The 27,957-nt window shown below is 47.8% G+C and overlaps 11 protein-coding genes across 11 annotated transcripts; 5 read left to right on the top strand and 6 right to left on the bottom strand.

The window, feature by feature from the left end:
* The first annotated feature begins 1,415 nt into the window (after positions 1–1,415).
* V8C40DRAFT_249974 (uncharacterized protein) lies at positions 1,416–2,683 on the top strand. The gene has a single exon (XM_083216864.1). The coding sequence runs from the start codon at positions 1,536–1,538 to the stop codon at positions 2,502–2,504; it is 969 nt and encodes a 322-aa protein (XP_083071049.1). The 5' UTR covers positions 1,416–1,535; the 3' UTR covers positions 2,505–2,683.
* Positions 2,684–2,918: 235 nt separating this feature from the next.
* V8C40DRAFT_280591 (enoyl-CoA hydratase/isomerase family protein) lies at positions 2,919–3,797 on the bottom strand (the record flags this gene model as incomplete). Its single annotated transcript, XM_083221412.1, has 1 exon — positions 2,919–3,797. The coding sequence occupies one exon, from the start codon at positions 3,795–3,797 to the stop codon at positions 2,919–2,921; it is 879 nt and encodes a 292-aa protein (XP_083071048.1).
* A 1,077-nt stretch (positions 3,798–4,874) lies between these two features.
* Positions 4,875–9,254, top strand: V8C40DRAFT_280589 (tRNA synthetases class I domain-containing protein; the record flags this gene model as incomplete). The annotated part of the gene is made up of 12 exons (XM_083221411.1): positions 4,875–4,905; positions 4,980–5,478; positions 5,541–5,641; positions 5,697–5,884; positions 5,940–6,662; positions 6,728–6,935; positions 6,993–7,039; positions 7,169–7,305; positions 7,375–7,420; positions 7,475–7,514; positions 7,568–8,075; positions 8,137–9,254. The coding sequence occupies 12 exons, from the start codon at positions 4,875–4,877 to the stop codon at positions 8,870–8,872; spliced, it is 3,264 nt and encodes a 1,087-aa protein (XP_083071047.1). The 3' UTR covers positions 8,873–9,254.
* A 942-nt stretch (positions 9,255–10,196) lies between these two features.
* On the top strand, positions 10,197–14,295 carry V8C40DRAFT_280587 (ankyrin repeat domain-containing protein). The gene has a single exon (XM_083221410.1). It carries the CDS (start codon positions 10,340–10,342, stop codon positions 14,219–14,221), a length of 3,882 nt encoding a protein of 1,293 aa, XP_083071046.1. The 5' UTR covers positions 10,197–10,339; the 3' UTR covers positions 14,222–14,295.
* Positions 14,296–15,746: 1,451 nt separating this feature from the next.
* On the bottom strand, positions 15,747–17,225 carry V8C40DRAFT_275852 (Aldehyde/histidinol dehydrogenase; the record flags this gene model as incomplete). Its single annotated transcript, XM_083220765.1, has 1 exon — positions 15,747–17,225. The coding sequence occupies one exon, from the start codon at positions 17,223–17,225 to the stop codon at positions 15,747–15,749; it is 1,479 nt and encodes a 492-aa protein (XP_083071045.1).
* Positions 17,226–18,872: 1,647 nt separating this feature from the next.
* Positions 18,873–20,399, bottom strand: V8C40DRAFT_280578 (uncharacterized protein; the record flags this gene model as incomplete). Its single annotated transcript, XM_083221409.1, has 2 exons — positions 18,873–20,228; positions 20,288–20,399. The coding sequence occupies 2 exons, from the start codon at positions 20,397–20,399 to the stop codon at positions 19,072–19,074; spliced, it is 1,269 nt and encodes a 422-aa protein (XP_083071044.1). The 3' UTR covers positions 18,873–19,071.
* A 984-nt stretch (positions 20,400–21,383) lies between these two features.
* Positions 21,384–22,245, top strand: V8C40DRAFT_51351 (uncharacterized protein). The gene has a single exon (XM_083223056.1). It carries the CDS (start codon positions 21,531–21,533, stop codon positions 22,125–22,127), a length of 597 nt encoding a protein of 198 aa, XP_083071043.1. The 5' UTR covers positions 21,384–21,530; the 3' UTR covers positions 22,128–22,245.
* A 75-nt stretch (positions 22,246–22,320) lies between these two features.
* On the bottom strand, positions 22,321–22,861 carry V8C40DRAFT_249962 (uncharacterized protein). The gene is made up of 2 exons (XM_083216863.1): positions 22,489–22,861; positions 22,321–22,409 (listed from the first exon to the last, which is right to left on the bottom strand). The coding sequence occupies exons 1-2, from the start codon at positions 22,757–22,759 to the stop codon at positions 22,351–22,353; spliced, it is 330 nt and encodes a 109-aa protein (XP_083071042.1). The 5' UTR covers positions 22,760–22,861; the 3' UTR covers positions 22,321–22,350.
* A 304-nt stretch (positions 22,862–23,165) lies between these two features.
* Positions 23,166–24,924, bottom strand: V8C40DRAFT_51303 (Ytp1 family protein). The gene is made up of 4 exons (XM_083223055.1): positions 24,687–24,924; positions 24,541–24,618; positions 23,625–24,470; positions 23,166–23,569 (listed from the first exon to the last, which is right to left on the bottom strand). Exons 1-4 carry the CDS (start codon positions 24,825–24,827, stop codon positions 23,201–23,203), a joined length of 1,434 nt encoding a protein of 477 aa, XP_083071041.1. The 5' UTR covers positions 24,828–24,924; the 3' UTR covers positions 23,166–23,200.
* Positions 24,925–25,832: 908 nt separating this feature from the next.
* On the top strand, positions 25,833–26,909 carry V8C40DRAFT_249959 (uncharacterized protein; the record flags this gene model as incomplete). Its single annotated transcript, XM_083216862.1, has 4 exons — positions 25,833–26,489; positions 26,552–26,651; positions 26,709–26,763; positions 26,812–26,909. The coding sequence occupies exons 1-4, from the start codon at positions 26,244–26,246 to the stop codon at positions 26,906–26,908; spliced, it is 498 nt and encodes a 165-aa protein (XP_083071040.1). The 5' UTR covers positions 25,833–26,243.
* On the bottom strand, positions 26,394–27,817 carry V8C40DRAFT_249954 (mediator complex, subunit Med11). Its single transcript, XM_083216861.1, has 2 exons — positions 26,853–27,817; positions 26,394–26,796 (listed from the first exon to the last, which is right to left on the bottom strand). Exon 1 carries the CDS (start codon positions 27,639–27,641, stop codon positions 27,111–27,113), a length of 531 nt encoding a protein of 176 aa, XP_083071039.1. The 5' UTR covers positions 27,642–27,817; the 3' UTR covers positions 26,394–26,796; positions 26,853–27,110.
* Positions 27,818–27,957: the final 140 nt, after the last annotated feature.

The raw sequence follows: 27,957 nt of genomic DNA, 5'->3' as shown, positions 1-27,957 counted from the left end.
AAGCGTAGTGTAGTGCTTCTCCGCAGCCAGGGGATGATCAACCTATGCAGCAGGAACTGAAAGGAGACAATGACCCATCGATTCCCAGTTTCTGGCGTTACATTTACCCGTCCAAAGGGGGGAAAGAACACAACCAACAACAAACTTGCGTGCTGTGATTGGGGTGTTTTGGGTATGGACATCGCCCCGGCTTTATCTCTCCACGCGTGTCCTGTTTTCCGTGCTTTCAGCATGTGGATATGTCCGGTGCCTTCTGTCCGTCACTCGGCCGAGTCCCCTCTCCGCGGGTTTTCCCGTTGCGGGTTCCCGAAGATGTCTATCCGCCTCTCTGCCCACTATTTGACCAAAGCCTATTTATAGGGCTATACACTACTCCGTGTACAATAATGCCATCCGGATAGAACTCGGGAGTCGGCTATCGCTAGGTAGTGGCCTAGTATACTGGAGAAATTCTCTCCTCGTATATCTCGTACCATGCTGTGGAAAGGCGAAATAATCTTGCAAATTACAGGTCGGCATCTCCTAGTGGCCCCCACGAGCCCCTAACCACCGCAGTCACTTTCCCCTCAGCCGCGGATATCGAGGCTATATTCAGCCTAGGTCTTGGCAGGGTTTGGAAAGGTTTGGCAACTGTAGCGTGCAGCGTATGCTCCGTAGGCGATTTCAACCAAGGATGATAACTAAACAAAGTTGATTTTCGCTTACGTTGCAACCTAGAAGTCTTAGCATACTCGTGGTTCCTCGCTTGACCCCGACCCTTGTCCAAGTGAGATATTTGCCGGGGTCTAACGGCTCGGTTTCCTGTTTGCCGCGGTCATCTATTCTAAACTAGGCAATGAACACTGACTTGGTGCAGAGATCACAGACAACCCCCTGACCCGGTGCTACCCCAGCTCATGTAGTGAAGAAACCCATGTTCAGCCAGAAGACAGCAAAAAAGGAATTATGAAGAGTAAAATTTTTATGAAATTTTTTCAACTACCGCTCCCTTCTTGCCACTAAGCAACTGCAGGTACTGGTAATATTTCCCAGAACAGGTATCTTTGCTGATCTTTCCTTTTTATATTACCCGTATCCATCCGAAATGCTGTCCGTGATTCTGGTAACGGGCGTAACCCCAGGTCCAACCGACAACTCGGTGCCAGGGTGAGTCTTACTCCAGAGGTTCAAAAACATGCTCCCCTTTCCCTGTTAGAATGTTCTGCAACACACGAGCCATCCTTCTGCATCAAACTTGGTTGGAACGGGCTTCAAGCCACCAACAGCAGCCATGGCAAACCAATATCAGACGGGACTGGGCGGAGATGCGCCCAAGATGTTGGCTGTGCTGTGGTCACTTACCGCGCTGGCGCTGGTCTTTGTCATTCTTCGTTTGTATACCCGTGTGAGAGTAATTCGCGCGTATGGGTTGGACGATTACTTCTATAATGCCTCCTTTGTATGTGCATTGACCTTCGGCAGCGAAGATGTAGTTAGTCGGATGTGTTGCCCTATAACTAACAAATCAACAGATTACCCTTTTAACCTACGACATAATGATGACGATTGCGTCGATGTATGGATTCGGCCGAAATATCGACGACGTTCTCGCCCTCAAAGGCCCTGTCGTGGGAATGGAATCTGTCACGAGGGCAATTCTCTACTCTGCCATCGGCCAGACCATCCTCGTCTTCGGAACGATCCTTTGCAAGACTTCCATGGCTCTCTTCTTGGTACGACTCGTTCCGGACAAGCGCAATCAAATCATCATTTGGATTCCCAACTTCTTCCTCGCCACCGGCATCGTAGCCTCGCTTTTCGTCTTCTGGTTTGCGTGCCACCCTACGGCGTTCTTGTGGGATCGTCGAATCCCTGACGGAAAATGCCCCATCGACCCGGGCCCAATCTCAACTTACGCAGGCGCCTGGTCTGTCATAACGGACTTTTGGTATGCAGCTTTTCCCTGGTATTTCCTCTGGAATATTCAGATGCCAAAGCGTGAGAAGCGAATCATTGCTGCTTCTTTAAGCTTGGGTGTTGTTACCGGGGCGTGCGGCATTGAGAGAGCCATACAATTGAAGTTCTTGGGCAGCCCGAATTACCTCAAAGACGTTGTTGGCATCATTATATGGCATGCTGCGGAATTTTGTACCACAATGGTTTGTATCGGCATTCCTGTCTGTCGACCGCTTTACCGAGGCTGGTTGGAGGGTTTGTCGAGCGCAAAGGGAAGTAGCGGTACTGGAGGTGGCAGCGGATGGATCAGAAATAGGGACCAGTCAGGGGATAACATGTTTTCGTTGCAGACCATCGGTGGATCTGGGCCTCGAGGCAAATCGGCAAATGCAACGATAGACGATACCATGGCTGCCAGGCACAGCACTACCAGGGCGCGGGTCACCTCAGATAACACCAGTGAAGAGTCAATCCTCGACTCAGAGGCAAAAGATAATGCGAGGAGCAATGGGAAAGATTTGGGGATCAGGGTCAAGACGGAGTATAAGGTGGATTACGACAGGAATTAAGAACAAGCTGGTTGAGAACTAGCTGTAGTCGGGGACCGGAAGTGATGATAGACTAGAATTAAGCAGGACTTCAGTAAATAAATTAATAGTTATCCATTATAATAGATTACTTTATGGAGCAAGGATGCGCCACTGCACATATGGTTGGCTCTAAGTCTTCTATTTACGATTCACCATCCCTATGGCATTTCTACACGAAATAGATGTCCATAGCCGCTGGTCTTCAACTTGTTCGAATAGTAATCGGAGATGATCACATTGCTGTCGGGAAATTACTTGCATCACTAAGGAGAAAATTAAACTAGCGCTGAAATATATATGAAGAAGCCGATGAGTTTATTTTATGGAGTTCATGATGACTTTTATTTAGCTTTGTACGCAAGCAGAGCAGATGGCATGCCAATAATTGCCTTTTCACTGTACATCTTCAGTCTTTCCATACATCTTGATTGAAGCTTCATGAAGATGATGTCCCATATCCTTTTCCACAGGACCGACCTGCTGGATACCCATCTCAAAGAGAGTCTTCATTCGCTTCGTAGTCTCAGGCCAAGTGCAAGCTCGAACAAAGTCTTGCATCGACGAGAGAAGATCTGTCAGTCGAGGCAGCCCAGCACGATCGTTAACAGCACGCTTAGTTTCCAGCAGAGGCTTCCGATCGAACCCAGCTATCCGGCGCGCGAAATTGTCCACAAAGGCAGACAACTCCGAATCCTTGATGGCACGGTTGATGTACCCGTACTGAGCAGCAGTCGTAGCGTCGAAATCCTCACCCCCGAGGAGAATTTCCAAGGCTCGAGAGCGGTTTACCAAGCGAGGCAGCCACTCGATTCCTCCTCCACCACAATGAACGCCAGCCGCGGCCTCGGGCTGCGCAAAGATTGCCTTTTCAATGCTGCCGAAGCGCATGTCGCACGCTAGAACGAATTCGCTGCCATGGCCACGAGTGCGTCCGCGAACCTCTGCAATGCTGACTACAGAAAGGCGTGCAAGGCGAAGCACAAAATTGGCCCAGTCAAAGATGGGAGCAGTCTCTTCGTCTTCCGGCTTTTCATCGCCAGCCGTTAAGTCCCAGTGAGCGATGAAATAATCTTCGACCGAGCTATCAAATACGATGACCTTGACAGCCCGGTCATTTTCGAGGAGCTCGACGAGCGTACGCAAGGCAGCATAGGTTCGCGGTGTAAAGAGGTTCAATGGAGGAGCATTGAACGTAGCTCTCCAGTAGGCCGAGCTGACTTTGGTGAGTTTTAGAACGTCGTCAAACGACCACGGTGCTGCGACGTATGGCATAGTGTCTTTAATGGAGAGTATTGAAGAGGTTTATTATACAAAAATGGATAGTTTGGATTGAGGATCTTTGTTATTCAATTGATTGATGCCGCATTGTCTATATTTCAGTGCGAGCCTTACATCCTTTTATAATTTTTTCCAACATCAACGACAACTTTAAACATACTTGCAAAGTTAAAAATAATATTCTTACACATGTCATTTGATAGCAAGTTTTGAGATGTTTGGAATTATGTTGCTTGTCGGTAACTCCCGAAGTAAAGTCAATATTGCTGCAGTCTGTCGGCCTTGACTGCGGGGAATTTGCGGCCTTTCGGTGTTATAGGCGGCATTTGAGTTATCTCAGCTTACCAAACTCAAGATTGGTCGGCCTTCGTCTATCAGAAACTCTTCTATTACACAGTCAATCCAGCCATTGCCGTCATCTTATTCATTTCAAATGATGATTGGTTGCTGCATATAATAAGACTATTTTATCACAAGCAAACAGAGACGCACAGGCTTAAACTTTGTGTAAGATGGTGCATCAACCATTGCGTTGTGTACATATTTTAACGGGCCAAGGATGTGCCGCTGTCTTCTACACAATTACAATCAGCAAATAGAACAACCAGCCCCTCAACACAATCCCGAAACAATTTTATCTTGCCGACTGCGTCCAACAGTGGCCGAATATTGTCCGATTTTCTCATCTATCACGTGGCCAACATCTTTGTCGCTCCATAACCACATGGCCGATCAATAAATTCTCAGCTCCCTATAGTTAGGCTACAGATGGTTTTAGTGTACTCAGGTTATGAAAGGAACTGCAAGCCATTGAGGCCATTACACGCAAGTAAATATTGCAGATAATGTCGCTGTTAACTATAATGACTGGTTCTTGTTTGACTGAGTCAGACCAACACTCACTTTGGTCTCAGGAATGTGCCTTAATAAGCCGGCATTGTGCCGCACAACGGCAGCAAACATGTAGCTGTGAGTCACCAGTTGCTGCGATGTTTGCTCGGCCGCCGTTTTAAACGCCCCTCGCGCGCCTGTCACCTTCGTTTGTTCAAGATTCTCTCCCAAACATTAGCAATGGCTACCAACAGCGCACGAGAAAATCCAAGTAAGTTCAATTACGAATGCCTCATTAGAGCCCAAGAGCGAAAGTCTGGCTAACAGATATTCTTCGTGGGGCAGTCGCTGCGAACGACCCGCAGCCGGAGGGCTCACCGGCTCCGGTGGCTGACGGGACCAAGGCCGGCATTCAGCCCAATTCCTCTGGCCAAGACTCAGGCACAGCACCCGCCCCAGCCAAAGTAAAGACCGAAAAAGAGCTTGAACGGGAGCGCAAAAAGGCAGAAAAGCTCGCTGCTTACGAGCAAAAGAAAGCTGCCAAGGCTGCGGCCGCCACCACCGCTGCGAAAAAGACCAAGGACAAGGAGAAGGAGAAAAAGGCCGCGGCTGAAGTCCTGCCTCCGTTCGTTGAAGACACCCCGGAGGGAGAGAAGAAGCGGCTTAAGCCCTTTGAAGACCCTCACTATTCTTCGTATCATCCTGTTGCTGTTGAGTCAGCTTGGTATGCTTGGTGGGAGAAGGAGGGGTACTTCAAGCCCCAGTTCACCCCAGAAGGCGATGTCAAGCCCGAGGGCAAGTTTGTCATCGTTGTTCCTCCTCCTAATGTCACGGGAGCTTTACAGTAAGTCTCTTTATACATCTATTTCCAATACTCACAACAAGGAATCATTGACAATGGAATAGCATGGGCCACGCCTTGGGTAATTCGCTGCAAGACCTAATGATCCGCTACAACCGACAAAAGGGAAAGACTACATTGTGGCTGCCCGGTTGTGACCATGCTGGTAAGATTTCTCCCGATACACCTTGGTTAATTGACATGATCTGATGGCTCCCAAGGCATTGCGACACAAAGTGTGGTAGAAAAGACTCTCTGGAAGAGGAAACAACAGACCAGGCATGATCTTGGCAGAACACAATTCGTTGAGCTCGTCCAAGATTGGAAAGAAGAATACCACCAAAAGATCAACAATGCCTTTAGGAAAATGGGAAGCAGTCTTGATTGGAGCAGAGAGGCGTTTACCATGGTACACATCCCAAAATCGCCCCATGGATACAACACTTAAGCTAAACTCTCAATAGGACGAGCACTTTTCGGCCGCTGTCGCGGATGTTTTCATCAGATTTCACGAAGAGGGCATCATCTATCGAGCGAACCGTCTGGTCAATTGGGATTCCACCTTGACGACCGCCCTTAGTAACATCGAGGTTGACAACGAAGAGCTGTCAGGACGGACGCTTCTCGACGTACCAGGATACGATAAAAAGGTCGAGTTTGGAATCATTGTTCACTTTAAATATCCGATCGAGAATTCGGAGGAGACTATCGAAGTTGCAACAACGCGTCCCGAGACCATGCTAGGCGACAGTGGCATCGCTGTACACCCCGACGATCCTCGATACACACACCTCGTGGGCAAATTTGCCGTTCATCCTTTTATCAAGGGCCGCAGGCTTCCAATCGTAGCCGACACATACGTTGATCGCGAGTTTGGTACCGGTGCCGTTAAATTGACCCCAGCACACGATGTCAACGATTTCAAGCTGGGCATGGCCCACAAGCTCGAGTTTATCAACATCTTGACGGACAATGGATTAATCAACGAGAACGGTGGCCCGTACCAAGGCCAAAAACGATTCGACGTCCGGTATTCCATCCAAGAAGATCTGAAGAAACTTGGTCTTTACGTGGATAAGAAGGACAACCCCATGACTGTCCCTCGTTCAGAGAGGACCAAGGATGTCGTCGAGCCTATGATGAAGCCACAGTGGTGGGTGAAGATGGATGATCTCGCAGGACCAGCAGTAGGCCTCACATCCTTTAGACTGTTTTTTGTGCTTAGTCTTATTTGCTCATACTTGTCACATAGATTAAAGCAGTCCAAACCGGCCAAATCAAGATCAAGCCCGAATCGGCGGAAAAGAACTACCTTCAATGGATGGCTAACATCAACGACTGGTGCATCTCAAGACAGTTGTGGTGGGGACATCAGTGCCCCGTGTACCGTGTCCGCTTTGGAGGAGAAGATGACCAGGATACTGATGACAGGTGGTTCGCGGGACGAACTCAAGAAGAAGGTATTACACTCGCATTCCAATACTTACTCTAGGAGCCCAATACTAATTAGAGTACAGCATTCGCCAAAGCCAAGAAGGCCTGGCCAGACAAGCAGTTTGAACTGGTAAGTTAATATCCTTGATCCTTCCTTGGTCTACTCGAGTCAGAGTCGCCAGAGATTACGTTTCTCAGTGTCTTTATCACTTGGTCCACCAAAAGCTAGCGTCTCAGAGACTTACATATGACACACTAGATTCGAGACGAGGATGTCCTTGATACATGGTTCAGCTCTGGTCTCTGGCCTTTCGCGACTCTCGGCTGGCCCAGAGAAACTCCCGATATGTCCCGTCTATTCCCTACCAGTATCTTAGAGACCGGGTGGGATATCATGTAGGTTCACCTTTATGCGTGAACATCCCATCTCAATTTTAAAGCACATGCTGATTTGGAGCTTTGCAGTCCTTTCTGGGTCGCTCGTATGATCTTCCTCGGTATAAAGCTCACTGTAAGTAGCATGCTGCCTCCTCTTTGTGACAAACGGTATTGAACCGATGAACAGGGCACGGTACCATTCTCTGAGGTATTCTGTCATTCCTTGAGTAAGTTTACATCTTCTCTCAGCGTAGCTCACGCTGAGCTGACCTTTGTTCAGTTCGTGACTCCGAAGGACGAAAGATGAGCAAATCGCTCGGTAACGTTATTGATCCTTTGGACGTCATTCGCGGCATCGAACTCCAAGCTCTGCATGACAAGCTACTTACCGGCAACCTCGCTGCCTCCGAAGTCAAGAAGGCTACCGCGTATCAGAAAACTTCATTCCCGCAAGGCATTCCGGAATGTGGAGCAGACGCTCTTCGCTTCGCTCTCATCGCCTACAGTACGGGCGGTGGCGATATTAATCTTGACGTCAAGGTCATCCACCTTTACAGGCGCTTCTGCAACAAGATCTGGAACGCCTGCAAGTATGTCCTCGGCAAGCTGGATGCTGTTAAGAACTTTGTTCCCGCGAAGCAGCTGGCTCTTAATGGAAATGAGTCGCTAGCGGAGCTCTGGATTCTTGGGAAGATGAACCATGCTACCAAGGCAATTAATGAGGCTGTCGAGCAGAGAGATTTCATGAGGAGCGCCAACCTTGTATACTCCTATTGGTATTTCCAGCTGTACGTGGCTCTCCGCTCAGCCTAACTTATATGTGGGCTCGACTAACTGTTTGCTATCTAGATGCGATGTTTTCATCGAGAACTCCAAGGCTTTGATCCAGGAGGGATCTGAAGCTCAGCTAAATTCTGCGCTTCAGACACTCTACTCCGTTCTTGAAACTGCTCTCGTCCTCTCTCATCCCTTCCTTCCCTTTATCACAGAAGAATTGTGGCAGAGATTGCCCAGAAGGCCGGATGATGCAACACAGAGTATTATGATAGCGAAGTATCCGGAATGGGACCAACAATTTGAGAACCCCGAAGCTGAGGCTGCCTACGACGTTGTTTTGGGCTGCTCAAAAGGTATTCGGTCCCTGGTAGCCGAGTACTCACCCAAGGACGAAGCAAAGGTCTTCATCCATGCCTACGACGTGGCGTCGCACAAGACCGTATCCGAGGAGAAGTCATCCATCCGTTCTCTCAGCGGCAAGGGCGCCATGGAAATTGAGACCCTCTCGCCGGATCATGCTCGCCCTACCGGCTGCGTTGCCTTCCCCGTGTCCAGCGCTGTTTCCGTCTTCATCTACGTCAAGGACCGCGTCGACTTGGACGAGGAGATTGCCAAAGCGGCAAAGAAGCTAGAAAAGGCCCGTGCCGCCGTTCAGAAGCAGACTAAGCTCCTTCAAGATCCGGTATACATCGAGAAGGTGGCCGTCGCAACGCAAAATGCCGACAAAAAGAAGTTAGCTGATTTGGAGAGCGAGGCGAATGGGTTTGAAACAACCATTGAGCAGTTTAAGCAGCTAAAGCTCGAGTAAAAAGGACCAATCCCGTAGATTATTGGAATGGCAGAACGATTGTTCTCAAATCTCGATTTGTGTCCTAAAACTTTGCCATACGCAGCAGGCTTGTGTTGATCCGAAGGGGCATATCACACTCCGATCCATCCTTTTTTGCAGCAAGAAGCCGCACATGAGGGCGGTTTCGTTTGTTTAGTCCACGCACTCTTGATATATTAAGAAACATTTCAAATAGCTCGATTTACATTTGCTCATGTGCGTCAACCTCTGAAAATATTCGCTTTTAACCCGAAATGTGTTGAGTAACTAGAAGTCCAGCTGTTAACTTTGTCTCGTTCTGTTCTATGACGCGACATGTCTGGTGGGAGGCAACCGAAGCTATTTCTACCTTAAAGACCCTGAATATTCTCCAGAAAGAGGCTATATCTCCCCAGGAAAACTGAACCAGTAGACTCGGCTATCACGCAATGTCCTAGATTGCGGTGGTTTAACCTTTGCATAATGCGGCGCAAGAGCATCGCGTTCAAATCTGTTAAAGTTTTTGTGGTGGAGAGAGGTGCGCATACATTTCTTGATTCGATTCATTCTGAAACAGCGATATCGCGGGTATGTTTGTGAATTTGTGCCGAGATATTCACAATAAGCGACTCTTCAGATGAAATATGCAATCCAAATCCGAAAGTATTCAAGATTTTGCTGCCATGATTATTCAACCACCGCATATAAGATCAATAGCATACCTTGATTGGCTAGAATAGCAGAGCAAGATTAGCAAGCGACTCTAGCGGCCTCTTCTCTCGCCTCCGCTTCGTAAGACGACATAATGAGATCTGCGGCTAGTCTCACTTGCATAAGTTAGAACTAGCACCCGACTGAATATCACACCGGATCTCATTATACGTGGAGCCATTAAGATTAGCGATGCGTATGATAGATCCAGGCAATCAGATATCAACCTCAAGCTATCTGTGTGAATCATCTCGAATCGATTTCGACATCACTATTCGTCGTATATCCCAACTTGACTTCACAGAATAGTGTCCAAGGAACCGAACAAATGTGTTGTGCTAAATATCAGCCGTTCGTAATACATCCCCGCCACAGCCTGTTCTCCGTACACGTATTCCAGGAAGCGCCTCGTAATTATTTTGCCAGATTTTGATTGGTAGCCGATGGCTGCTGCACTGATGGGTGGTATTGAATAGCCTAGATATCAACTCCTTGCAGCGTTCGGTGAAGCCTGATTGGAGACACGTTGCTAATAATTGGTCGCACATGGGCCTTTTGTGTGTCGCCTTACATGCTCTGCTCCATTGTTGGGCACGAAACCCTGACGCACCATGCCTCGCCGAAAAGTAGAGATTAAGAATATCCTATCCTATGCAAGACTTGAGACTATAAAGCGTACCATTTAACACCTTGAACAGTGACAGCAGTAATTTCTATCAACAGTAACCGCAGAAAGCTTCAGCATACAGTTTGAAGATGTTCTTTGCAGCTTGCCTCCTCGGCCTTCTCACACTCCCAGGCGTCCATGCAGATGGCTGGGATGATTTCTCGAATAATCTCGCGACAGATCTCGCGCCGTTTCTATCCCTATTTGGTGAGCAGATCACCAAGCAATACCTCAGCGAAAGTATTGCCACAATTGATTATTTCATCTTCGCAATGGCACCCATGGGCATCCTGACTGCGATCGTTTCGGCGATTCGCGTATGCGGCAGCCCGTCACTACGTGCCTTTATTGGCAGAGCACAAGAAGGAGGGGGAAACGCCGAGGCAGAGCTGTGCTCCTCCACGAGTCGAGATGTGTGCGAGCTCTACAATAATGGCGGTATCGCGCGAGTCTTCGGGCGTCCAAAGATTCTTGAGGTTGTGTACGACCCCAAGCATAATTTCGAAGACGAGAAAGCGGGCATATATACATTTCAAGAATTTATCAAAAAAGATTCAACCGAATGGACACGGATCCAACCCCCAGAGCCTTCGGGCAACAACGAGACTTTGTCCGACGCCTTTGATCAAAATTTCTCCCCAAACCTTTCTCTCAACGTCGGCATCAAGAGAAAACGTGATGCTGTTTTCCGGACAGTTGCAATGATTGGCATGGTATTGCAGGCCGGCGTTTTGGTCTTCGCAGTCCTTGTGACATACTACTTTCGCTGGGATAAAGATGACAGTCGTCCAGAATCGTATGCGTGTCCGCTCACCATCACTGGGACTGTTCTCTTGTGTGGTGGTGTTTTTCTTTGCGCATTTCTCGTGGGGGAAAGCACAAAAGAACAGATATTTCAAAGGAAACAAGACGGCAGAGACAAGCAATCATCGAGAGACACTCTATATTGGGTTCAGCCTGGAGGACAAGTTCTCGGGGACCAAGTCTTTGACGCCTTTTGCTGCAGTGACCGCGACGAGCCACTGGAGAAGTACATCACTTCGTGGAAGAGCCAGTCAAAAATTCCCCAGATTGTGGTCTGGGCTGCTGTTGGTATATCTGTCACCGGCTTCGTAATGCAGTTTGTCGGGCTACGGGCCATCCATTCCGCTGTGTCTGTAGCGCAGCTTGGAGCCACCATGCTAATGAGCGCTGCTCGAGCCGCCCTTCGCATGCAGCGCTTAAAACCGGAGGATAACTTTCTCGCTCGGTGCCCCGACGAGGTTGTTGGGCACGAGCTCGACTGGCTTGCTTTGCGTCTTGGCGAACAAGATTTTCAGCGCTGGCTGGAATCTTCATCATCCACGAGGGATTCACAGGCGTATCCACGTCTCCTTTGGAGACTCTGTGGTACTCTTGGTATTACGCTTAAACCCAAGGGCGCGCAGTCATCCAACACTTCCAAAGAACTGAACATTGCTTCAAAATTATTAGCCTACCGGACTCGCCTCGCGCAGCTCACCCAGTCGCATAATACTCAGAATAAGGGCACAAATTCTGCAGAGTATTTTGACGTTGGAATGGTCGAGGTACGAGAATATTCCCATCGGCTTGCTCTCGCCATTGAGTCTACAGTCAACAACATATTCTCTAAGAGCCTGAAAATCGGAGAAGAGGGGAAAGACACTCTATTCATGGACTGGGGTTTTGCGTGTGATGTTGCATCTGTGGAACCATATGATGCTTCTGAGGATCGACCAATTCAACATACTATACATTTACGACTAACGAAAGAACCGACCACTCCTTGGAAGCTTCAAAGCAAATTAGAGCTAGAAGGACTTCTGGGACTGTGGGTCTGGTCATTGAAGTCTGACCCGGCTGTTGAGATATCAGACTCACAGAGTCATTTCACGATATCCCGAGCTGCTGGAATCCCGACGCGGCGCATTGTTTCAACCAACAAGTATATAGAGACTGACTTGAAGATATGGCTCGGTGACAGCATCCCTATTGTTACAGAATACGAACTTCACCCAACTGCTTCCATCCAAGGAGGTGACCCAAGCATCATCAAATGGAAACTGGGTGGCCAAGAAGTTCGATTCTTTGGTTGGCACGCAACGGAGACGTCACATATTCCTGATTCTACTCCCCTCACTATTATGTCGACTCAAACAGACAGCTCTCTTTTATCTCTATGTGCGCAGGAGGTGTTTGGGTCATTCATCGCAAGCATTCTCAAAATTACGGACGATATCGGCGATATCAACATCCAAGAAACTCCGCATTTCCGCTTGGAGAGTAGCTTGGTGACTGAGATGATAAAGATGTTCACCGAAGCGCGGTTAGGCTCGAACGAAGATGCACTATTGTGTATCTTGCCTACGATGATACCTCGGCTGAGGCTGTCCTGCACGGAAAACGCCGTAGTAGCAGCAAAGAGAATGGCAAACCAGCATCGAAGGGCCGGCGAATGGGCGCAGGCAGAAACGGTGCTACGATGGGCATGGGAAGTTTGCAACGAGTCTCAACCTCACACAAGAGAGGATGACCGCCAAAACGACCAGCCGGTTCACACAGATGAACCCAGCCAACAAGCAGCAATTGCATTAGGCGAGCTATACCGGTGGGCAATTCGAGGTCATGAGACGAGAGAGTTTGGCTTGCGTGGTATTGAGTGGCTCTCAGATCAGAGACCCAGACGCCGAGGACGAAGCCTTTCAGCTCATGACGCAATTATTCATCGTTACAGGTATATTGCAATATGCGTAACCCAACAGGGAAATGACGCCATTGATAGCAAACGATTCTCTAAAATTAAATATGATTTATATGAATTATTACTCTATATCACTTTGCCAAACGAAATGACAAATGAAGACAAGGGAATGGCTCTTTGTTCGGCGGCGTGGCACGGCTGGACAGAGGTGGTCCTTGCGTTGCTTGAATTAGGCGCAGAGCCGGACTTTAAAGACCCAAACCAAAACTCGAGAACCGCACTGTCACAAGCAGCGGGAAATGGAAACATCAACACTATGAAGGAATTGATGGATGTGGGGGCATTTCCAAACACACAAGACGATTTTTTTCGGACGCCTCTGTCGTACGCTTCGGAGATGGGACATGGTTCTGCCGTCCAGATATTATTAGGAGACCAGCGCGTCGACCCAAACGCCAAGGATAGTGATGGATTCACGCCGCTGCGGTGGGCGGCCGAGACTTGGGATGAAGATACTATGCGGTGGCGGCTACTTCAAAAAGGCGCAGATCTAAACGCAAAAAATGAGGAAGAACGAACGCTACTAATTCAGGCGGCCTCGAGAAGGCATGGGACAGCTGTAAAGCTGCTACTACTTCAAAAAGGCGCAGATCTAAACGCAAAAAATAAGAAAGGACAAACGCTACTAATACAGGCGGTCATAAACGGACATACGGAAATCGTGAAGCTGCTACTTCAAAATAGGGCAGACCCAGACGCAGGAGATAAGCACGAACAAACACCACTGTTATTGGCAGTTAGGTATGGACATGCGGAAATCATGAAGCTACTGCTTCAAAGCGGCGCAGACGTAAACGCAAAAGATAAGAACGGATGGACAGCACTATCTGGTACAGCTTCGGAAGGGAAGGAGAAAATGGTCAAGCTACTGCTTCAAAGCGGCGCAGAGGTAAATGCAAAAGATGTGGACGGACGGACAGCACTGATAGTGGCGGCCTGGGAAGGGAAGGAAGAAGTAGTAAAGCTACTGCTTCAAAGCGGCGCAGACGTAAACGCAAAAGATAATAAGGGACGGACAGCACTATCTCATGCAGCTTCGGAAGGAAAGGGGGGAGTAGTAGAGCTACTGCTTCAAAGCGGCGCAGACGTAAACGCACAAGATGAGAACGGACAAACGGCGTTAGACAAGGCTATGAAAAGGGGGAATGAAACAATTACAGAGCTACTAATTGAGAGTGGCGCGGATATAAATGTAAACGATAATAATTGACGGACGACGGTATTTTAGACTGTGGAAAGTCTGTAGGAAGAAACAGTGAAGCTGCTGGAAAAACCTTCTTAAACACATCTTTAACGACCGTATACTATACACTACATATATTTATTAGTATACTCGTTATGTGTAGCAATTCAACATCTACGGAAGGTGGTAGAATATTCCCGTTTATGTTATAGTAGCCAAAGGATAAACAGCAACTGAGTCTCAAAAGTTCTGCCTCAAGTCCAAGCATCTATCTATCACAAAACCCTTGTATTGTAGCTAATTCGTTTATAAATCATATATATTTATATAGCTGCACGATTCTGAAATAGTAAACAGCATACTGCCACTTTATCATTTGGGCAAAGGACCATCTTTTGTTTATTTATGCATTTAAATTCCTCGCCAACAGTCTGGCTATACATTGTTAGTAGCTTGTCAACATCATTCAGTCAATTCTGGGGCCTCGAGAATAGCTATTTGAAAGTTTCAAGCCCAGCATCATCAGCTCTACCGCTGTCGGCTCAGAGGCTTAGATAAACAGAAGCAAATACGGTCTATAATGCTTGGCCGCCTGGGATAGATTGCAGAGAAGTTGGAACCGTGCTTGCAGCTCTGTTAGCCGATGTAGATTTCATTGGAGGACTCTGTACAAACAGAGATCTATACTTTAAGGCTAGACACTATCATAGGCGTAAATGGTTACTCATGTCAACAAGTGTGGATAACGTTTACACGTTCATGATGCTTTATCAGTTGAATTCTCAATGCATGGATGGAAGCCATCTCGATTCCGGTTTATACGAATGTATAGAGGCACAATTCCATCTATGACGGTGGGAAACTCTTGCCATACTTTATGCTAACATTAACTTAACTCTCTGTTGCTTAAGGTTCTATTTCCAAAACTGATTACTACGTTAAAAAGTAGCTATGGATTATACGGTAACTATTCTTGATACCTATGATTGAGTTACAGCTCATTACGTAGGGGCATCCCAGACAGATTTCATAACTAGTGGCAACAAATGTACGGTCTGAATATAAGCAAATAAGATCATGTTACTTATTCAAGGCGTGACAACGCTAATGCAAGGAACTTTAACAAGTTGACGTAATGGTTCACAATTCTCAGTATTTCCAACGATAGAACCTATGTCGATCGATGTCTGAGAATTCGCCAATAGCTGCGCTTACATCCTTATGAGCGTCTTACTATTGATCCAGATGACTCTGGTTAAAGAACAGCACAACCCGGCTCACTCTATTATCCAGAGTGAAATCATTCAAACTCTGTTACAGAGGTAAAGATAGCTTCGTTTACGTGATTTGAGCGCTGTGTCACTTCAGCAGTCTAGAAACCCTCTCAACTTATTATATCTTATTACATTAAAGCAGAAATAATTGTGCAGTCTTCCAATGACTCCATCGTAATATCCTCATGGCTGCTTCAGATACATAGCTGTGTTCAAAAATTGGTGACGACATAGGGTTATAATATAATATACATACATGTCTTCTCTTAATCCATCACTCATTTTCCAAATTTAATCCCATTCGCTGCAGGATCGTGAATCGAAATAGTCTTCTCCACCAAAAACTCATTCAGAGCATACCTACCGTTATTCCTTCCCCAACCACTGCCCTTTGTTCCTCCAATCGGGATGTTCGGCTCGTCATACTCCGTGATGTTGCCAATGTGAACTTGTCCTGCCTCAATTTGCTTGGCAACGCGAATGGCGGCAAAAACATCTCGGCTATGAACCGCCGCATTAAGGCCATATGCCGTATCGTTGGCAACTTCGACGGCTTCATCTTCATCCTTGACAGTAATGAAAATGGCAGCAGGAGCGAAAATTTCTTCGTGGTAAATTGCGTCTGTAGGCTTCACATCCGTAATGATAGTCGGGGTGAGGTTGGTCCCAGTAGCATTGAGACTTGCGTCTCCCACGAGGAAACGAGCTCCTGCAGCGTGGGCTTTATGTAAAAGGTCATGCGCCCTCTGGGCCATTCTCTTACTGACAGCATGACCAGCTCCCTTCGCATACTTCGTCTCCAGGACCGTCTTGATCTCTTTGAGAAGCTCATCTGCAACCTCCTGCACCACGACAATGCGGTCGGTAGACATGCAGATCTGTCCGTGGTGTAGAAGTGCGCCCTCAACAATCTTGTCAGCTGCATGCTTTACATCGGCGTCCTTGAGAACGACTGCAGGAGCTTTCCCTCCTAGCTCCATCAGCACTGGCTTCAAGTACTTGGATGCAAGTTGACCAATAATGCGGCCCACGGCATCGCTGCCAATGAATTCGACTTTGCGGATTGCTCGATGAGCAATCAACGCTTCCGTCACAACTGGCCCATCCTCACGCGAAGCTTGCAATACGTTGATGAGACCTTTTGGCATGCCAGCCTCTTCAAAGGCCAAAGCCAGTAGTTGATGCGTTGCTGGTGACAATTCCGATGCCTTGAGCACGACAGAGCAGCCAGCGCCAATAGGAGCAGCCAGTGCACGTCCGGAAAGGACCATGCTGGCATTCCATGGCGGGATGGCAAGAACAGGGCCAACCGGCTCTTTATACACCAATACAAGTGATCCAGGAGTCTCCAAAGATGGCAGTTCACCTGTCGTGGCATGCGAGATGTTTGAGGCAATCTCACGCAGGCATCGTATCAAGATAATCGCGTTAAACCGAGCCCAGCCTTCAGGGCAAGAAGTCTCAGCAATTTGCAGCTCGACGAAGCGATCAGTCCAGGCATCAATCACATCAGCCGTTCGAAGAAGCAAGTCTCGGCGCTCAGTGTGGGTAGAGTTCTTCCACTTCCGAAACGCCTTGTAGGATTCCTCAGCGGCCTTGATGGCCAACTCAGGCGTCGCACTTTGGGCATAATGGACGACTTTATCCTGACTGCTGGACTCGACGGGGATGAGCCGAGTTGCATCTAAGGGTTCATTGACACCATTGATTCTGATGGGGACAACTTCTTTGCCTTTGGGATCGTTGATAAAAGGCATAGCCGATGATGTTATTTGTGAAGGTCGATTGAGTTGTGGTGTTTGTAAGCGGTTTAAAATGACGATTGAATGCTTGTATCGTCGAGAAAGGCGGTTTTCGCTATGTGATGATGTACTATGAGAGACAAAATAGTCAACAAGCAAGACTCTGGTGTTAAATAGTAAAAACTCTTCGTTGGAGCCACAGAGAAGCGATTGCCTGAAAATCTTCTAACTCATTTTAAGGGGCAACGTCAAGCTTCAAATACACAATCATTGCTGGCTCCGGGTCGTGTTGTCGGGACTTCGCTCTCCGTTCCTTGGGGTGCATCGGCATCAACATGGGATGGGTTGGGTTGACCAGTTCGCTTCCAGGATGGTCGCGCCGCCGATACAAATTAATTCCGGAGGTGACGTTGTAACTGATGTGAAATGAATTGGCCCTAGTTCAGTGAGGATCATTGGCCTCATGTAGGCATTATACCACAGTAGAAATTGGAGATATTCCAATTAGGGCAAACAAAGTGCCCAAGACTTGGCGTTTAGTCAACAAACATATGATCATCATTAAGTTCATGCGTCTCATCCTGACACAGTCTCTCTACAGTTACTGTTTCTGCGTTGGATGCCATTGTCTCACCCTATGGATTGCCTAGTGTATGGACGAAGGTCCTTGATTCATCTACATTATGCTGTTGTCGCTGTAACTTATCGCTGTAATTGGCAACCTGGAAGTCTGTATAGAGTCTGGTGGTTATGCAAACACAGCCCCCACCAATTAATTACCCCAGCTTTTGTAGCCATCCCAGTCTTTCTCACTAATGTTCATCGAGATGCACACCCACTCTCGGCTTTCTGTAAAATTCGGAGCACTGGTATATCCGAAACTGGGGAAATTCATCGGAAATATCCATCAACTCCAAGAAAAATATGTCAGCTGCGTAACATTCCCTCTACATACTCCTTCTCTCGTACTTCTAAAGAGTTATTTACTGACTCGCAGTGTGGTAACCGGCAGAACCGTCGGACTGTAAACACTCCGACTATGACCAATCGGTCGTATTGATAATGATTACCAGATCTATGCCTGTAGACTTGCAAGTTGAGCTTGCTTAAGGGGAGCGAAGAGGTGGCATAAAACGTCTTATAATAGAATACTCTTAAATGTTAATTATATAGAGAGTAGCATCCACTAATGAAGGATTATATTAAAAACTATAGACTTTGATCAATTCCACGGCTGGACTATAAGTTTCCTGATGTGAGTGGACCACACCACCTAATGCATATAACTTTATTTCTACCTACCCCCATGCCGGCGTGTGATAAACGACATAAGTTGCGGCTCATTATGCATGAGACGTATCTTTACTGTGCAGCGAGAGTTTCACCACTAATGGCATATGTCAGGTCGTCAGGACGATAACAACTTAGACTTTATCAACATCCATAGGTAATATGCTCCAAATTGACAGCGCGGCAGCATAGAGAGTAACAGAAGGCAGCAAATGTTTGATTCAACTCCGCATCTATCCCTTTCAAATACCGCTAACCTTTCTGTGAAGAGCTGCAAATGTATAAAATACCGAATCCCAAAGCCCAAGTCCCATATCCCATATCCTCCATGTTCATAAAAAATCCGACGCCAGTTTTTTAAATCACAAACCCCCAAAACAGAAAAGAGCATCGAGTTAAATCCTCATCAACCCCCATAATATCCCAGTAGCAAAGTAACTTGCCGAGTATGAAAGAAGATTTCTCCCGCCGAAAACATTGCAACGATATCCTCCCAAAACGCAAATCGTAGACGCAGAGTTTCCCTCCCAAGAACAAACCAGTTAACCGAGAAAGAAAGAACTAAAGAAATTCACCAAGTGAAACCATCCTCCGTGATTTGAATGACCGTATTTTGCTCTCCACCCTCGTCATCATCCTCGCCATCATCCATAACCTGATTGTCGGAGTCATCTTCGATTTCCTCCAAGGGTGGTCCACCCTCCGTATTATCACCCTCTTCATCACTCTGGTCAGGGGGGACGTCGAGCGAACACTGTAGATCCATCCCAGGAATCTCAACCTCCATAAGATCCTCATCGCCAAAATAATGTATAAATGCATCTCCATCAATCGCCAGCTCAAGTTCCGGAAGGCCCTCTACTTCTTCGTCGTCCTCCACCAAGTATACTTCCAAATCGACATCCGGGTGGCCCTCAAAGCAGCCCACAACCTCAACATCGTGAAGGATATGCGGAGCCTCGTCGTCGCTCTCCGAATATTCCGGCTGGATATTGACTACATTGTTCATGTGAATAATGTCATCAACTCCCTCGTCATCTTCAGTGCTGCTGCTGTTGCCGCTGCTGCTGCTGCTAAAGTCAGAGCAGCTGTCGTATGTGCTTGAGGAGTCGTACACGATTTCGGGGGAATTCGGAGCCCCAGTTGCCGAGGATATTGTGATGATATCGGACTCGGGTGTTTCTGCTTGGCCGAAGACTGGCGAGTGTTGAACAGTGGTTCCGATGCTCGATTGCTGTACGTCATCGTATATTGGTTGAGCTCGTGTTTCTTCCGGAGGGGTTTCCAGCCCGTAAGCCGTCTCTTGGGAAGATGCCAGGCCATTCCATGTCGCTAAGAGCCCTTTCCCAATCGTGATATCCTCGATGCCCAGTCCAAGTTGACGAGCCTCTTCGAGTTTCCGATTCCCCTTTTCGATGAGATCTTTCCGAAGAACATCGCCCAGCGTACTCGAAACTTCCACATCCATCAGCCGATCTTGGATAGCGCAATGCAGAGACTCCCTTTGCGGATCCCAGTGCATACCGATCCATGTCGGTAAACAGTCCATGCCGATGAAAATGGTATCCAGAGTAATTCCCTCTCGCCTTGCGGTCTCTAGACGAACGTTGGACTCTCGCTGGATGTATTTTGCGACATCACCCGAGATCAGCCTGCTTGGTAGGGTTCGGGAGAGAAATTCTGCAAATGTCGGCTGGCCTTGGGTGGCCTCTGTGTCTGCTTCGTTCCCTCGAAAGATGTCAGTACCGATGTTGAATCAGGCTTGGGGCTATCCCGGTATTACGAACGTTGTGGCTCCGGTATCTTGGATCGTCGGCGGATCTTGCGACGCGTCACGAGAGGGTTATCGTCGTCGCTACCAGAGGATATTTCGATGACTGTTCGCTTGGAGGAAGCCATGGCTGGAGACGGCTGTGATAAGGATAACGCTCGAGAAATTATGCAGAGGTGAGTGACGAGTTGGTTCAGTTTTGGAAGAGATAAGAAAACAACAGGTGATCGAAAAAAGGAAAGGATGGGGGAAGAGGGAAGAAGGAGAGTTGAGAGAAGAAGATGAGATCAACCAGTTGCACCTCAGAACTGCAGTCGGTGTGGTGGAAAAAAACTTGGCCAAAGAAATGCTGCGAACAGCCAAAATCGCAAGTGTGAGCAACAGCGAGGAGTTGAACACATGCTGGCGGCAAACGAAATTATTCTCTCCATCGGCCTGTGCTCTGCCATTGAAACCTGCGGACAATTATGATATGCTTGTATTGTCGATGTGCAGAACATCTCGTTCTGGATTCACTTTGACAATAAACCACTGAGAATCCCCACTTCAAACACTCCGCTGCTCTTATTGTTCTTGGGCTTCAACAGCTGTCAATATCCGCCGTCAGACCGGTAACTGGCATACATCCTTATTTGCACAATGGCTTTATAATGGGAATGTTAGCCAGCACCCCCAGCGACTGCATGAGGTTCAAGTGTCGGAACAGAATACGGAGGCAAACCTATGACTTGCTTCTTGTCTAACAAATAACAGATACCCAGCTCTTCAAGTGTCTGCTACTATCGCTATATCTTTCAAATATCTACTGCTATAGCTATATTTGTCTAGTTTCTGGTATCAACATCAATTACTAGGTGTGTAGCTTTAACTTTGACATGGGATATTGAATAGCATTTCCCTTTTGAAGCTATAATGCTTTGTTTGCCAGCTTGAATAGCATCCAAGGTCTCAATCCCAACACATAGAAACATCTTATCACGTACCACTCCGTGATTCACTGTCAGTGATGAGTGCGCAGTTACACCACAAACGCACATGCCTAATCGAGTGACGCAAGCCATATGCATCAGCTCTGCGATAAAGCACTTGACCAATACACGTGTGTCTCTCCAAATCTCATATCAATCATGATATGCTTAACCTATATAAACCTTCTCCTTTCCTGGATTTTCATGCAGATTCCAATGCAGTACGATTGTGATACTCTGCCTACCATTTCAACACTATTCTACCTATTATCAAGAAACCCCTAGGACAACATGTCTGCAATGGACAACACGAGCACAACTCAACCTACTAACCCATCGCCCTCGTCCAACGAAACAATTGAAGGCTCTGAATCTGTCACAGCCACATCCAGCACCAGCTCCTCGTCTTCGTATTGTCCCGACTGCCCTATATGCAACCCTCCAGACAACAAATCAGCCAATGCCTCTGCATACGGCACCATTGAGCCGCTCTCTTACGACTCTCAGCCACCTGAGCCAACGTTCCTCGAGTCAACGGTAGAAGCATGCGCCGAAATCTGCTGCTACATCTGCGACAGCCCTCCCCCATCGATTCGAACAAGCGACTGGTCATCAACGACCTATCCTTCTTCAATCTCCTCGAATTCTTACTCCTCGAATTCTTATTCCTATGGCGAAACAGAGACTGGATCCTCTCAGAGCCAAACAAGCGATGCCGAAACTGTCCATACACACGCACATAGGCACAGTGTCGGATATAAAAGACAACAAGAGATGCGACCCATCAAAGAAGACTCCGTTCAGGACCCGCAAAGTCTTTCCGGCAATCTCAACAACAACTCGGTAACTCATAGTGGCGAAAAAAAGAAGTCATATTCGATAGCTTAACGTATCACATAGCCGTTGAAGATGCTCATCCAGTCTATTAATCGTTGCAAAATCCAGTCCCCCATCCTGCGCCGTGTAATGTGTCCCATTGTACCACAGAAAATGCCAATCAAGCAAACAACCGACTTTTAATCTGTACCATCCAATTAGCTCACAATCCAACCTCGAATTGTAAAGGGTACTTCGTACTTATGTATGATATCCCATTCCCCAGACAAACTAATCACTGAATCTCCATATCCTGCTCCTCTTGCGCAGCCTTCTCCTCAACAACAGGAGCATCTATTCCCAAGTTAGCATTTCCTTCTTCCATCTCTTCTCCCAGTATCAGGCAGGACTTGATAGCCCAGTCCGAACGCACCTTTCATCACAGCCTCTCCCTCCGCCTCCATCTTCCTCTTCAGCGCATACCCCATCTTCTTCTCCAGCTTCCTCGCCTTCTTGGCGCTAATCGCAGCTCTCGGTCCGCTTGTCGGCAACAGGCCCGGTCGTGCGCCCCTGGTCTTGTCGGCCTTTGTGATCTTGTTCTGCATGGCAGGGTCGGCGCGCTTCTGGTTGGCCTTCTTGGCCTTTGCGGCGCGGGCGGCGAGCCGGTTCTTGGAGAGGCGGTTGGGGTTCTTGACGGAAGGCATTGTGAGGAAATAAATCAACGACGCTGGTATTTATGTGTATGTACTCTGAATGAATCGCAAATTTGGTTGGTAAATGTACGTAGAAACATGGGTGGTGATATCGACAAGAAAAAAAAAGATAAGCCCCACCAAAAAACAGCAGCCGTCCAGCTAGCCTTTTTTTGGTTGGACCCTGGACGCAGGTACCGACATTCCAGTGCCAATCGCAACTTTTACGCAGATGAACATTGAGATCCAGATTGATGACACTCGATAGTATTCTTATTTCAATTTGATTTTAATGTCATTATTACACCTAAAATTACCCATCATCTTACTTCCCAGTATTGTATACAGACATTATTCGAAGACAAAACTCCCAAACACGCTTAACTTTATATAGAGGTCTTCCCATAGCATGTGTTTTCCCCGTTGACATAACTTTCATATCCCATTTGTACTTCATGATTGAGCTGCAGCAGGTCGCTTGGGGACGTTGGATCCCTCACCTGCCAGCATTCCCTGCCTCTCATCGTCCTCGTCATCAGTTGACAGTCCATCGAGCTCGAATTCCTCTGCCGCTCGGATTTGGCCATCCTCTACAGCTCGTCCGTTCAGGTGAGTGTGACCATTGGTGAATCCCTTGGTGTCCAGGGGTGGGTTTGACAGACGGTCATAAAGGTGGATGAGCATATTGGCAAACAAAAAGACCAAAAAGGCGAGAGAGTAGAGGATCAGGATGTAAGAGATGACATCCATGCTGGAGCCGTCGATGAGAGACATCTGCTGTTCGGTCGCACCCATGAAGAGGAAGCCGGCGGCATACAAGAGCTGGCGATTGTTAGCTACCATCTAACTTGGCGGATCAGATGCCGTGTCAACTTACGAAAACAGGAATGTACTGGAAGCTGTTCCAGGTGCGGCCATCATCAGACAGAGATTGAGCATCCTTGAGAACAAAGGCAATCTCAATGATACGTGTAAGACCAGCGGCCATCAGGGTGTAACCAAACATGGTGTGTGTCATGGCGCTGACCATCAGCTCTTGAGGGTGCGCAGACATGCCCCAACCAGTGATGAGGATGACGAACCCGGGGATGAAGTTGCGCTTCGGGTTACCATCGCGATCTCGGCTCAGCCAAATGCCAGCCAGACCCGCACACCACCAGATGACGCCCATTGTAGTGTGTTGCCAATCATTCTTGACCCAGGCGGTACCCCAGCGGTGCTCCGTGAAGGTGTTGACGCAGCCCCAAGCGGCAATGACGGCGCTGTCGTAGAACTCTTGCGATCTTCCCGTACGACGAATCCAGACTTGTCCCGCGAGCAGAATAATTGTCAAAAGGATACCGTAGGCAATGAATGCGCCTCCCATGATAAAGTGGGCTGCGCATTGACCAACGTGATCGCCTTGGCAGAAACCAAGGGTGGTGATACCTCCAAAGATCATCTGCACCCATGCGAGAAGAGGCATCGCTTTGCCAATGACAGAGTGGAAGGGTCGGACAAACTTGCGAATCATGCCGAGAGCGCCCTTTTCCCAGTGAAGCTTCAGGTATAGGCCCAAGACGACCTGGCCGATAAGCAGGAATTGCAAAATGTTGGCGAACACCGAGTGCACATTGTGACTGACAAACTCCCTTCCTTTGTGCGCATGGCCGAGAAAGAAGCCGACGACGGCGAGGATGGAGCCCAGGATTTGCGTCGGAACGTGCCATCGAGATTTGGTCATCTGTGATTGCATAAAATCAGTCGCTGTGCTCCTGCAAAGCACCAGTAAGAGTAGAGACGGTGGTTCTTACACCAAAGACCATGCCGATTGGGAAGATGACGCCGTATGCGAGCATCTGGATGAGGATGTGGATCCAGAGAATCGTGTCCTGTGATTCGTGTTAATTGCTTCTTTTCTTTTCTTCCTCTATTATTGTATTCCCAAGCGGCGACTCACAACCGGTTCGAGTGATATCGCTTCGCCCTCGGGGATGTGGCTCTCGCCGCCCTCATGGTGATCGTGGCCCTGGACAAGCGTCCCGAACGAAGCGATCGACAGCAGCAGCGCCGTCGCCGCTGGCCGAGACAGCTGCATCATCTTATTTGCGATGCGATGTGATTAAAGAAGAAGAAAAGATCAAGCAGTATAGAAAAGAATCCCTTCTCTTCACCTCCTAGAGCCGAATCGTATCGCGTTTCCGGTCCTTGCAGCCGTAGAGAACGGACGCCAGAAAAACCTCGGCCGGGTGTTTATCAAGGGCATTGAAACATTTTTGAGCGGCTTGATCGGAGATGAAATGCCACGACATGCATCGAAACGCGCAGGGAGGGCCCTGGCACCGACGTTCTGCCGGGCGAACCAAGAGACTTGCAATAGGCGATTACACACGCCAGATACGAAGTACCAGCTACAATTGCAGTAAGACTGGGGGCCAGTTACTGGGATATGCCCCGCAAAGAGCGCTGGAGCTCCAGTGGTCTGAGCGTTTTGATATCCATTCATGGATGGTGGGTTTGATGGACGGAGAAATAGTAACCACAGATGAAGCAGAGTTTCGGTCTCTTCATAAGTTCCGCAGTCCATACCATTAGGTGCCGTATATTGGGAAATATACCTATATATGTGCAAGTGAATTATTCCGCATCCAACGGTCAATGATCACGTTGAAAACAACATTCGCAAGCAAAGCGACTCACTCCATAATTCGATAGTACAGTATGTACGAGATTCCAGATTCTCCACTCCTGCATGTCATCTCAAGCGGCTAACGCGGCGCGATGCTCGTGAAAGAGTCGCGGCTTATTGAGGACGAGCCCGGTCATTTCATTGAAGGTGACCTCGATGTTGACAAAAGGAGTCTTTGAGCGCTCATTACTATTGTACTTGAATCTATTACTACCTAGGTAGTGTTACTGTAAATATGATATATATTGTTCATCTGATAATCCACCAATGCGTACTGATCCACAGATTCCTTCTCTTAGACGAGCCAAGCCATGTTCAGGGCTTATCTGCCAAGAAATGCAATTGATATGATTAAGAGCATGCATATCGCAGAGAGCCTTGACGTTATACGTTTCCCTATTACTCTACTACCCTACAAGTATTTCGTTGCCTGTATTCTGACATTGTTACCGTCAAATTGAACCCACCTCTCAATTTACATACCCGGTATCCGTATGCTCCACGAAATGGAATGCATGATGCCTGTGCCACAACCCAGCGCCTTCCATGAAGGAATCCAGTCGTCTAGAATCTCGGCGATTAGCGCGCCTCCTTCAAATGAAATTGCGATCAAACGGCAGTGACTCAATTAGCCGCTTCCATATGTTGTGCATTTGGAGAAGCGGGAAAAACGTAGATATGATGATGCTATGACACGAAATCAATGCCGCACCTTGAGGGGTCACTCACAGTATTGAAAACATATCAATTGAAGATTGAACCATCCCGACATTCGCCTCCGTCTATTCCAACTGCCAGACCTCTATTCTCGGGCAATACTGCAGCTGAATGGCCATGCATCTCGTCCAGCTTCTATTAGCTGCCTCAATAATCGCTGCTACCACGGCAGCTCCTCTCCTGAACCAAGAGGTCATCACCGAAGCGCAACATAGGGCGTGCGTTTACGGAGCCCCGAAAAAGTATGACCACTGGACCATTCACTATCACGAGGTGAAGCCGCCATCCCAGTTCCCGATGCGGTTTGTTCTCGATCCAGCATGGGTAGCGCGCCACCAAAACGTCGGAGATGCAGATGTTAGTTTTAGTTTTACCTGTGCTCGTATAAATCTCAAAAGGCTACAATCTAACAAGTGCAGCATTTCTCTTTGGGCACTACCTGGGTCCCGTGGGCTGAAAACAGGTGCCAGTACACCTGCAACGCGAGAAAGAAATGCGTCTCTTGGGTTGGGTATCAAAGTAATACATCTTGATTTACCTCTATCACCATCATATAAACTAACTCCGCCCAACTAGCTAAGCATTCGACGCCCGAAGATGGAGAATTTTCCTGCTATTTCTTTGACGCCCTGTAAGTGTGCCGTTTGAAGTGAATTCATTCTAGCTGACTCCCCGTTAGTATTCAGCCCGAAAATATTGTGCCGCGCGCACCAGACGAACCTTTCAAACTTACGCATGCATTTAACAGGCTCTGCGAGAATGATACTGAGATCTAGGTATAGGGTAATTGTGTCTCAATAGCAGCCCTGTGTATGTGGATGGGATTGTGGGAGATTGTATGCATGGGAGACAGAGCCTTCAACAAAATGTTATCAGTAATGTAATGTCCAGAAAAAAGTAATGATTAGCGTACCTTGAAGCATACCGAATTAATAAATCCATCGTACATTATTGCCATAACGCCAATCCTTTCATGTATTACTCCTTCTTGACACTCCCCTCATCCTTTTCAAGGAGCTCCCGCGCCCGTCTCCACAGCTCCAGCTCCATATCTCGTTCAACTTTGGTACTCCGACTGTTTAGCCACCCAACGTCCAAATTTCCGATGGCTCCCATACCATTAGGCTTCAGAGACGGCTTAACAGTAGTGTTATGACCCTGCCGAGGTCCGCTGGATAGATTGACGATGCCCGCTTCTTCTAATGCGAGGATTTGGCGCTTCATTCGTACATCGATACTATGCAGAGTATCAAGAAAAGTATCTGTGGCTTCCCTGAATGCGTCCTTTTGCGCTGTTGACTCTACTGATGCTGAAGGATTGCTGTCGGATGATGCTGGGGTGGTGAGGGCGCCTAGGGCAGTGGCAGTGTGGTTCATTAGCTGGACAATGGACCGGTCGATGGAGTTGAGCTGGTGGATATTTTCTTCCAGGGTGAAAGGGACAAAGGGCTCCTGGGGTTGAGAGTCTTCCTTCTCGTCACCCATGACGATGTCCTCTGGTGACGCCATGGCAGTGATATTGGACGAGAAATTGCCAAGCTTGTGTGGTCCTGCTATGTCGGATTGTGTGATTTCCAGATAGTACTTTGAGGATTGTAGATCTGTTTTTGACGGCCACTCGAGTGATTGAGGCGTTATGGAGGATGTCAAGCGTGTGGGTATGAATGAGTGTAGGTGGTTGAATTGTGCTGTTAAAGCATGACCAAGGAACATTGAACAATTGTGGGTCCCGGTAACGCGCCGCGAATCTGATAAGACATCAAGACGCCTGTATGGCATGCTTTGTAAGTGAAGTCTCTCTGTTGGAATATTCTATAAGCTCAGA

Source organism: Trichoderma camerunense (assembly GCF_050948025.1).
Source record: "Trichoderma camerunense strain CBS 138272 chromosome Unknown V8C40scaffold_13, whole genome shotgun sequence".
NCBI lineage: Eukaryota > Fungi > Ascomycota > Sordariomycetes > Hypocreales > Hypocreaceae > Trichoderma > Trichoderma camerunense.
The sequence above is the reverse complement of the archived record's forward strand: the minus strand, read 5'-3'. Positions and strand labels throughout refer to the sequence as shown.